At 38.5% G+C, this 11,269-nt stretch overlaps 1 protein-coding gene across 5 annotated transcripts in view; it reads left to right on the top strand.

Moving 5' to 3' along the window:
* Window positions 1–555: 555 nt before the first annotated feature.
* The window catches only part of Nol11 (nucleolar protein 11), a 33,928-nt gene continuing 23,214 nt past the window's right edge, over window positions 556–11,269 (top strand). For 2 of the 5 annotated variants that reach the window (XM_027946316.2, XM_027946313.2), the window contains exons 1-7: window positions 558–731; window positions 2,753–2,866; window positions 2,989–3,045; window positions 4,484–4,632; window positions 6,123–6,180; window positions 7,051–7,195; window positions 9,488–9,676. In XM_027946316.2, coding sequence (XP_027802117.1) covers window positions 591–731; window positions 2,753–2,866; window positions 2,989–3,045; window positions 4,484–4,632; window positions 6,123–6,180; window positions 7,051–7,195; window positions 9,488–9,676 — 853 coding nt within the window. In that variant the 5' untranslated portion in view covers window positions 558–590. Of the gene's footprint in view, window positions 732–2,752; window positions 2,867–2,988; window positions 3,046–4,483; window positions 4,633–6,122; window positions 6,181–7,050; window positions 7,196–9,487; window positions 9,677–11,269 lie in introns of all 5 variants that reach the window. The other 3 variants (XM_071603204.1, XM_027946315.2, XM_027946314.2) reach the window with 3 other exon arrangements.

Below are 11,269 nucleotides of genomic sequence, written 5' to 3'. Positions count from 1 at the left end.
TGTAATACACCAATAAAAAAGAAAAAAAAATTCTAATAAATAAATAACAAAATTTGCCCAGGGGCCTTTCAGCTTCACTTTTTTCATTAAATAGTTTTTAAATCTCGTAAAGTGGGGAGACTTCCCCGCCCCTGCCAAGGGGAACAAGCTGAGACACAGCCAACCCGGAGTCCTGCAGGGACTGGACAATCCTGAGGCAATCAGGAACAGCACCTATTAAGAGTTCACTTAAGAGTTTTCTTTCTTAATCTAGTTTATTCACATTCAGCCACTTTCTAAACTCCTCCAATGTTCACAAGCACACTGGCGCACAGCTGATTCAATACCCAATAGGCAAGACTACCCCGCCTAGAGCATATCCGGGACCCGAGGGGGCGTGTCCCTGGGGGCGGGCCCAGGCGCAAAGCCCAGGCCCCGCCCACCTGGCGTCATTCGGCTCGGAACTCGGGTTTGGCCCGCTAGGGGTCGCAGACCGCGCGAGCCGATTTCAGGTTTGGTGAGCGCCCGCCCCTTTAGCCCCTTTCGGTGTCGCGAGAGAAAGCGCGAGGCCTGCCGGGAGGGATGCGCGGCCGTCCTTAGGCTTGACCAAAATGGCAGCCCTGGAAGAAGAATTCACGTTGTCCGTGGGAGCCCTGGGCGCCGGGCCCAATGGAGTCCTAGGTGTGGAGCCGAGCGACAAAACTGACCAGTTTCTAGTGACGGACAGCAGCAGGACCGTCATCCTGTATAAGGTGAGGGCGACAGGAGCGCCCCGGCTGCTGTCTCGCCCCTTTCTGAGCAAGGAGCCTTAAGTTCGGGTTTCTCAGCTTCAAAAAAGATTGGGAAGCGCGGGAGCGGAGATCCGGTCAGCCTGCCTGGGACCCCGAGCGAGGTCTAGAATCTGGCTGGACTGGGGTTTTTGGTAGAGAAGGGCATAATTTCCGAGTTGCTGGTGGCGGAGCGTCTCAGTGCACGTGGGAGACACGGGGAAAGGAAGGAACCTGTGTTTTCCCTGCGAGTCTCCCGGAGGTGTCCCGGCCAAGATTCCCTCCTGGGGAGTCTGTCACCCTGCTGCCCGCAGAGGGGTCCTGGGGCGATTGGGCGTCAGATGAGGACATTGACAGGCTGGGACACGAATTTTTCTTAATAAACTAGATTAAGAAAGAAAACTCTTAAGTGAACTCTTAATAGGTGCTGTTCCTGATTGCCTCAGGATTGTCCAGTCCCTGCAGGACTCCGGGTTGTCCACTTCATCCCCATTCCTTGGGATGAGGGGTTCTTTGGCCATTGAAGAGGCCTAGCTTTCTTGGTGGCCTGGTGAGAATCTTAATTTCGAGTAGTTTGTGGGCAATTGGTTCACGCTACTAATCCCAGAGAAGAGTCCCAGGAAGTCGCAGGTCCCACCCCCTTTTTTCCCTGATTGGCAGCACACCTAACCTTGGTTTGGGTGATTTGTAGAAAGTAGTTATTTTTATGTAGGCTGCTGAACATAATTTTCCCTGTCATTTAAAAGTTAGCTGTCTGCTCTGAAGTTTGGGGACAGGGTGACAACAATTCCCTGTACTGCTTGTTTAGACGCATTTGGTTACTCTATTGGTCTTTACCTCAGCTATCCAGTGAATTTGTATTGGCTGGTCGGAATTGAATGGACCTGATTCTAGTGATCCTTGCTTAATTTAAGATGTCCCTGTTTAGACCCATAGTGAAATAAAATTTTAAATGTAAATGTTAATTAGTATTAATTAGCAGTGTTAATGTACTTTATTTTTCACTTTAGTAATGTAGTTATTTTATGTTTTCATTTAATTTTTAATCGTGGTAAAAGACAAAATTTATCATCTCACCTGGCAGGGTGATGCATGCCTGTAGTCCCTGGGACTAGGGAGGCTGAAGCAGAAGGATTGAAAGTTCAAGGCCTGTCTGAACAATGTAGCAAGGCCTTAAGCAAAGTGAGACCCTGTCTCAAAAAATAAAAAGGGCTGGGGATGTACTTCAGTGGTAAAAGTGTCCGTGAGTTCAATCCACAGTACCAAAAAAACAAAACAAACTCTGTACCTATAATAATTTTATCCCTCCATTCACTGTACCAGCCCCTGGCAACCATCATTCCTCTGTCTTTATCAGTTATCATTAGATACTTCATATGAGTGAAATCCTACAGTATTTGTCTGTGACTGCTTTTTTTTTTTTTAAAGAAAGAGGGAGAGAGAGAGAATTTTTTTTTTTTTTTTTAAAGAGAGAGAGAATTTCAGTATTTATTTTTCAGTTTTCGGCGGACACACATCTTTGTGGTGCTAAGGCTCGAACCCGGGCCGCTCGCATGCCAGGCAAGCATGCTACTGCTTGAGCCACATCCCCAGCACGAGAATTTTTTTAATATTTATTTTTTAGTTTTTGGCGGACACAACATCTTTGTTTGTATGTGGTGCTGAGTACCGAACCCGGGCGGCACGCATGCCAGGCCAGCACGCCACTGCTTGAGCCACATCCCCAGCCCCGACTGCTTATTTTTTTATCTTAAGAAATTTGTCAGGGGCTGGGGATATGGCTCAAGTGGTAGCACGATCGCCTAGCACATGTGAGGCACTGGGTTTGATTCTCAGCACCACAAAAAAAATAAAGATATTGTGTCCATCTTAAAAAATAAATATTTTTTAAAAAAAGAAATTTGTCAAATATTGTCATTACAATGGCTTATTTTTTGAAAGTCTAATTGTTTTTAATGTCTGAAAAATAACTTCTTGAATATTATTTTTTATCTTACTTTCATTAGGTTTCAGATCAGAAACCCTTGGGCAGCTGGTCAGTGAAACAAGGTCAAGTTATAACATGTCCAGCTGTGTGCAACTTTCAGACTGGCGAGTATATTGTTGTACATGATAATAAGGTGAGTTTAAAAACTTGCATATAATAATATATACAACACAAGTCAAATATTGATATACTATTTGTGGTTATTATATGTAAATAGAGAATGGGATACTTTTTAACTGTATGCTTTGATTTAAGGTTTTGAGAATATGGAATAATGAAGATGTAAACCTGGATAAAGTGTTTAAAGCCACAGTAAGTCTTTGGATTTTCCAAAATATTTACTTAGCTTATTGGTGACATAGAATCTTCATAATATAGTATATGTTATTTATATTAATGCCTCTGAGAAAGTAAGCCTAAGGTTGCAATTGGTTTTTCATTTTTGTTATCTTATGTTTTGATAACATACTCCAACTCATGTTATAGGTTAGAAAATATAAACTTTATTATCCCATGGGATTGATAATTTAATTCATGAGTGATTATACTTATTTCCCTGAGTTTGGATGTTTGGGGTGTGTCTTTCATGAAAACAAGTAAACTTCCTGTGTACTTTCTTAGAATAGATAGAATAGACCTTTAATAGTGACCTGTAAAAAAAAAAAACATGACTAGAGGGCTGGGGTTGTGGCTCTGAGGTAGTGCACTCGCCTAGCATGTGTGAGGCACTGGATTTTATCCTCAGCACCACATAAAATAAAAAAAACATATTGTATCTACCTGTAACTAAAAAATAAACAAATATTTTTAAAAAACGACTATATATGTATCTTTTCTACCAATGAATTAAAGTATGTTAAATTAAGTTTTCTTACTGATAAAATGAGGCTTTCAAATGAGATTGATCTCAAAGCTTCCTTCCAATTCTAAAAGTTTAATATAAATATAGTTGACAGTTTTTTAGAGTGGCTTACAATAGGGCTAATTAAGATGTAATGCCTTTGTTGCCTTGACCTTAAAACTTCTGTTCAGCTAGTTGTACTGTCCTCTGACTCTACTTTTTCCATTTACTTTGCACTAAAATGATTTTGAGTTTTACTCAGTGGGTCTTTTTAACCTAATATATGGATATTAAATTTTCTTGGGGTTTCAGGCTATAGTTATAATTGGAGCATCAGTCTTTAACACCAGTGTTAAACTGTGTTTGTATCTCCTTTCACCTTTGGTTTTGGTAGACTCAGATTTTAGTCCAACCTCCCGTATTCATAATGGGTAAGCCAAAAATGATTAAAAATGGTTACTTATGGAAGAAAGAAGGTGATGGGGTAGAAAAAAATAAGAGCATAGCGGGCTGGGGTTGTGACTCAGTGCCAGAGTGCTTGCCTCGCACATGCGAGGCACTGGGTTCGATCCTCAGCACCACATAAAAATAAACAAAAATAAAGGTCCATCAATAACTAAAAATAAATAAATAAATTTTTAAAAAATGAATAAAATTTTAAAAATGAATAAATAAATGAAGATATTGCATCCGTCTGTAACTAAAAAATATTAAAAAGAAAGAATAAGAGCAGAGAAATTGGACTTCGGATTGTGTGTTTGAATAGACTTGATATGAGAATTATACATAGTCATAAAACAAAATTAAATCAAAATGAAAACCAGTAGCTTAAGAATAATGTTTTATCCTACTACATCAGGTGTAAATTGCTTTAGAATAAAAATTGAAATGTTCTTGATGTTTTTCTAGTTGTCAGCTGAGGTATATAGGATACACTCAATACAAGGGACAGAACCAGTAGTGCAGTTCAAAGAAGGTGCCGTTCGTGGTTTAGAGGCCTTGCTTGCAGAGCCCCAACAGAAAATTGAAACTGTTATCTCTGATGGAGAAGTGATTAAGTAAGTTATACTTATAAATGAATTTTTTTACCAAAATGGAAATGCATTGAGCATTTTTTTTATTACATTCTTTGCCATGTTCAAAAAGCATTTTTGGTTATAAACATAATAAAAGTAACCTAGGGCTGTGGTTAGAGCTCATTGGTAGAGCACTTGCCTAGTATGCACTAAGCTTTGGGTTTGGTCCTCAGCACCACAAAAGGGAAAAAAAAAAATATTTATAAGACACTGACCAAACTAACTTCCCCAAAATCCTCTAGCATGATAGATGATTGAGGAAACCATAGTCATATGCATCCAGTTCTAATGACAGAGAACTTGGATAGTCAGTTATTTGAATATGAAATGAATAATCCCCAAAGACCAAAATCTTTTTGCTTCATATTCCTTGACTTCCAGGTTATAACCTTTTCCTCTGGAGGAAAGTATAGCTTGTTAAGTGAAGTCATGATAGTGCTCTTTTATTTTTTTTTGAAATTTTTTTCACATTTTTTTTTATTGGTGCATTCTAGTTTTATGTAATGATGGAATTTGTTGCTACATATTCATACATGCACACGATAGTGCTTTAAGACCTCTGCTTTCCCAGATTCTGGAATAAAACTGGAAAAATGACTCGCCCAAGTGATAGAAGGACATTTCTTGATTTCACATCTCTCTGATCCTCATTATTTCATCACATTTCCTGTTCAGTTGACTTGCTGCTTTTCCAGGTCCACCTGGTGGAAACTAAATTTCTACTCAAAGCAAAGACTTTTTCTTAGTAAGTGAACAATGACCAGCTTGATTTTTAGACTGCATGCCTTTGAGGTGTGAGCATCTGTGTTTGGGGAAGATCTTTGGGTACCACAGACTACCTAGCCGTCTTTGGTTATGAGCCCTATTTAGCTTCCCTGTAGCTTAGTTCCCTCCATTACTTGAAAAAGACAAATAACATCCATCCTAATGTTTTCCTCAGAACACTAGTCCCAAAAGTAATTCTGAAGAAAAGGGGATGGGGGAAGTTGATTTAAGTTTGGAAAGTCCTCCATACTGTCATCTCTTTCTTGAAACTTTACAATTCACGTTGTCACTTGGGGGCCAGGTATGGTGGCACACCTGTCATCCAGCAATTCAGGAGACTGAGGAGGATTACAAGTTTGAGACTCAGCTACTTTTAATGAGTCCCTAAGCAACTTGGTGAGACTCTGTCTTAACATAAAATAAATTAAAAAGGGCTGGGGAAGTAGCTCAAAGGAAGAGTGGCCCTGGGTTCTATTCCCAGTACAAAAAAAAAAAAGGTTGTCATCTGGGAAGTTCAGCCTGCGTTTAATCCAGAGATGCATTTGACAGAAATGTCTGTTTATGACCTGTGATACATATTTTGAAACATTGCATTAGGAATTCTTTGGTGCCTTTCTGACTCCAAAAGATAATAAAATAATAGATATTTTCTTAAATTCTATGCATAATATGTTTTAACTGATTATTCTATTTTGTAATTTTTTTAGGTGGGCAAAGTTTTTCATGGTATTTAGGCATCCTGCTTTAATTTTTATTACTGAAAAAGTAAGTGACATCTTTAGTTTTTGTCCATTGTGTGAACTTTTTAAAGTCAACTATATTATTTTTAAAACTAAAATGATAGCTCAGTGATTCTCTCAGAAGATTCTTAAATATTTTCAATATTTTTAAACACTAAAAAGTATACTAGCTGGGCGTGGTGTTGCACACCTGCAATCCCAGTTATGGGGAAGACTGAGCAGGCATATTGCACATTCAAGACCAGTCTGAGCAACTTAGACCCCTGTCTCAAAAAAGGCTGGGGATATAGCTCAGTGATAGAGCTCTGCTCAGCTAAATCTCCAATACCAAAATATATATATATTCATACACACACACACACAGTTAGAATTATTTCCATACTTATTTAATGTACTACACTAATATAATTAATTTAATTAGACAGGAAATTTCTAAGTATTCATTAAAGTCATTAGAATGGAGTAACAGCCAGACTTTGTGGCGAGTGCCTGTAATCTCAGCATCTCTGGAGGCTAAGGCAAGAGTATCGCAAAGCCAGCCTCAATAACTTTTTAATTTGTCTCAAAATTAAAAAAGGGACTGGGCAAGCTGGGCGCCGCCGCCGTGGTGTACACCTGTAATCCCAGCAACTCAGGAGGCTGAAGCAGGAGAATCGAGAGTTCAAAGCCAGCCTTAACAAAAGTGAGGCACTAAGCAACTCAGTGAGACCCTGTCTCTAAATAAAATATAAAATAGGGCTGGGGATGTGGCTCAGTGGTTGAGTGCCCCTGAGTTAAATTCCCACCCCTCCACCCCACTCCCAAAAATGGAGCAACAACTTGTAATTTTAACATATTTAAATATAGTTGGTTGAAATAGAAATATTTGTAAAATAACATTTCCCTTTCATTGCAGCATGGAAGTTATTTTGCTTATGTACAAATGTTCAATTCACAAAACTTAAGCAAATATACACTTTTACTTGGACCAGAAGAAAAATGTATTACACTGAATTTTACTGCATACGTGGATCGGAAATTCATCTCTTTGATGTCAATAAGTGAGTTTTCCTTAAACTTGTAGCAATTGTAGATAGAAGGATATCATAGGTTAGTGTATAGTTTTCAATCTTGCAGTTTTCTTTTATGGCACTTCCCTTTTCGTGCTTCATTAACAGCATTTATTCCTCTTTGTTTTGCGCTTGGCTATATTTGTCCATGCATTAGATTAGTTGGTGCTGTGTTCTGAGTGGTATTGAAGTACTTCAGGTAGAGCACAGTTTGCTAATATTGTTTCTATAACTTTCATGCCTTAAAATTTATCATAAGCAATGTATAATGATATGATATGTATAATAACAGAAAAAAAACCCTCCTTTTATTCTTATAATAGGCCCAGGTTTTTTAATAGAGAAATTAGTGGATCATATAGTATCTTTGTGGCATTGAATGGTCTATTACTCTCTTCCAGCCATCAGATTCAGTGTGCCTTTCTTTGAACTGACTGAGACAGGTGGATCAGAAGGAGACTTAACAGAGAAGCCTTGGCCTATGTCACCTATGTCTTTTTCAAAGATTTTTATAATACCTTGGAATCTACCTCTATGTGATGGTCTGAAGTATAACCATAGTCTTACGCCTCTAGGGCAAAAAGGGAAAACCCTTTTGTGGTTGTGGTGTTCTCTCAAGTCCTTGATGGCTTCTTTTCAAGTTGTTTTGAAAAGGTGATGGTGCTAGGAAGAGCAATATTTCAGAAACATCCATATTATAATTGAATTTATTTGTTTGTTTACTAATTTTTTTTTTTTTTGGTTCCTGGGATTGAAACCAGGTGTGCTTCACCACTGAGCCATAACCCCAGCCCTTTTTTTGTTTTGTTTTGAGACAGAGTCTTGCTAAATTGCTTAGGACCTCACTGAGTTGCTAAGGCTGACCTCAAATTTGTGATCCTCCTGCTGCAGCTTCCCAAGTTGCTGGGATTACAGGCGTGCGCCTCCATACTTGGCTGCAATTTTAAATCTTTATGAAGTTTTTCAGTGCCACATATGTTTTCACTAGGTATTTAAAAGGTTCTCTTCAAGCCAGATGTGGTAATTCATGCCTGTAATCCCAGCTATTAGGGAGGCTGAGGCAGAAGGATTGCAAGTTCCAGGCCAGCCCAGGAAACTTAGCAAGAACTTGTCTCAAAATGTAAAAAGTCTGGGGATTTAGCTTAGTTGTAGAATGTCACTGAGTTCATTCCCAGTACCATATACATACAAAAGACACTCTTTATTCATCATTTCTAGGTCATTGGAATGCACTTAATGTTTTAGTTTAATGAACATTGAAGGAAAGAAGTCTGAACCAAAGAGTTATATGAATCTATAAGCTAGAACCATGTGAAATTGCCAAAATTCGAACTGACCCTTGAATCAAATGTATGAAATATGATATGTCAAGAGCTTTGTAATGTTTTGAACAGCTAATAATAATAATTAAAAAAAAAAAGAACTGACCTACAAAAAACAGCAATTTCATATAGCTTTAAGGGTACTTGAGTAACAGAAATTCTAATTTGTGCTGGGGTTGTGACTCAGTGGTAGACTGCTTGCCTAGCATGTGCGAGGTGCTGGGTTCAATCCTCAGCACTACATAAAAATAATGAAATAAAGGTATTGTGTCCAACTACAACTAAAGAATAAATATTAAATTTAAAAAAAAACTAGATCTCAATATTTTTTTTCTTTTTAAGTATTTATTTTTAGGTGGATACAATATTTTATGTGGTGCTGAGGAACCACAGTGCCTCACACGTGCTAGGCGAGCACTCTACCACTTGAGCCACAACCCCAGCCCCTCAATTAATATTCTGATGGTGGGGCACTGGCTTCAATTCTCAGGACCAAAAAAAAAAAATCATTTTTCCTAATCAGGGATATCTCTTATTGACTAGATTGTCTTTATTCCTGGTAGACCTCTCCCCATATTTTAAATTATTACATGGGTTTTCAGATTTGTTTTGTTTTTTAGTTGGACATAATACCTTTATTTTATTATTTATTTTTATGTGGTGATGAAGATGGAACGCAGGGCCTTGCATGTGCTAGGCATCTGCCTTACTGCTGAGCCCTATTTTCAGTTTTTATTTCTTCATTATTATAATATAATATTATTTACTGTGATTTATTATTATTATTATTACTAATACCCCTCTCCCCATTTGAAGGTTGTAGTTATTTTTTAAGGGAAAGCACAGAATGATGGATTATTTATCAAATTGTTAAAATGTTAGGAACAACCTAGTACATTAAATTATAACAGATAAAGAACTATCCTTTACCCTATGAACCACTAATACTTGTTTCCAACAGGCTCTGATGGATGTATATATGAAAGCTTGATACCAATATATCCAAGTGACACAGAAAAAAATCAGAGGGTAGTTAAATCACAGTTGCTTAAAGCTGTTGTGTCTGATAATTCTCAAAGTGGTATCGCACTCACTGTCCTGGATCGAGATCACATAGCAGTCCTCGGACCTCCGATGCCAGCTTCTAAGGGTAACTAAACTCCAATCAGTTAAGAAGTTCTTTGCCTTTTTTCTTCAAATTTATTATACCTTTTAGTCTTCCCGTTCTTTTTAATTTCTTTATTACCACACTAATTCGTTTTCTTTATCACCATACTCAAGTTATTTGTGTGTAACTTTCTAATTCTTGAATAAGCCTTTGATTTCATCCTGCATTGATTAATCTTTCTAAAACACTTGTTTGTATTACTCTCTTGCTCATACTATGATGTCTTAAAGAAGTAAAATGACAGTCCATCAGCCTATAGCATTTGAAACCCTGGAAAGCTTTGCAGTAACAGATTGAATTCTTAGTGACATTTCACAGCATGGAAATCCAGTGGACTTGGACAATGTGCATCTTGGGGATTACTGGTATGCTTTTCATCTCTGGAACTTTTTTTTTTTAGTTATAGGTGGACACAATACCTTTATTTTGTTTTATTTTACATGGTGCTGATGATCGAACCCAGTGCCTCATGCATGCTAGGCAAGCACTCTACCTCTGAGCCACCACCCCAGCCCTGATCTCTGGAACTTCTAAGCAGGACTGTCGTCTCATCTCTTCACCCTCCAGTCTTCTGTCCATCTATTATGTGAAACACAATTGCTCCTTGTCAGTGCAAGACTGAGGGACTCCCAGCTTGTGTTCTAAAATTCAGAATTTGGGTTAGCATCAGGTCTCTCCATAATGTAGACCCCATCTGCTTTTTCCTGCCTTGTCTTCTAATTTCTGGACAAGAATCCTCTTCTTTATTCAGGCCATCCTCATCTATGTACTTTGTTCTTGTATTCCCTTTATTAAGATGGGAGCTACACACAGGGCTGGGTGTGTAGCTTAGTGGTAGAGCCTAGCCTGTTCACGTTCAGTCCCCAGTGCTGCAAAAAAAAAGAAAAATTAAATTGGTTTAATAGGGGCTACTAGTTTTAGCGAAACTATCATATGTTGAAAATTTTATATGCATTGTCTCATTATTTTTATCATTTATTTCTCCAAAAACCCTATGAGAGAAAAGTACAGGTATCCCTATTTTCCAGATAAGGAAATTGAGGTGTTTAGTAACTAAGTACTAGAACTAGGATTCATCCTAAGCAAGGTAGTTCTGTTATGCCATGTGCCCTACTACTCTCTTTAAGTCCTGATTTTTTTTTTTTTTTTTGGGGGGGTAGATGGGCACAATACCTTTATTTTATTTGTTTTGTATGTGGTGCCGAGAATTGAATCCAGTGCCCCATCCTCCCTCTTTCTTGTTCTTCCTCTACCTACCTCCCCAAGCCTCCTCCCTCAAAAATCAGTAATCAATATTAGAGTTTTCTATGTCTCTTTCCAGAGGTTTGGTGGATTTTTGTTTTTGTGTGTGGGGGGGCGGGTTTGGTACCAGGGATTGAACTCGGGCATTCAACCACTGAACCACATCCCTATCCCTATTTTGTATTTTATTTAGAGACGGGGTCTCACTGAGTTGCTTAGCACCTCACCTTTGCTGAGGCTGGCTTTGAACTCGCAATTCTCTGTCTCAGCCTCCCGAGCTGCTGGGTTTACAGGCACACACCACCACACCTGGCTGGTGGGTTTTTTTTGTTG

The sequence above is a fragment of the Marmota flaviventris genome, chromosome 17 (assembly GCF_047511675.1).
Source record: "Marmota flaviventris isolate mMarFla1 chromosome 17, mMarFla1.hap1, whole genome shotgun sequence".
Classification (NCBI taxonomy): domain Eukaryota; kingdom Metazoa; phylum Chordata; class Mammalia; order Rodentia; family Sciuridae; genus Marmota; species Marmota flaviventris.
Note: the sequence above shows the minus strand (reverse complement) of the source record. Positions and strands in the feature narration are given on the sequence as shown.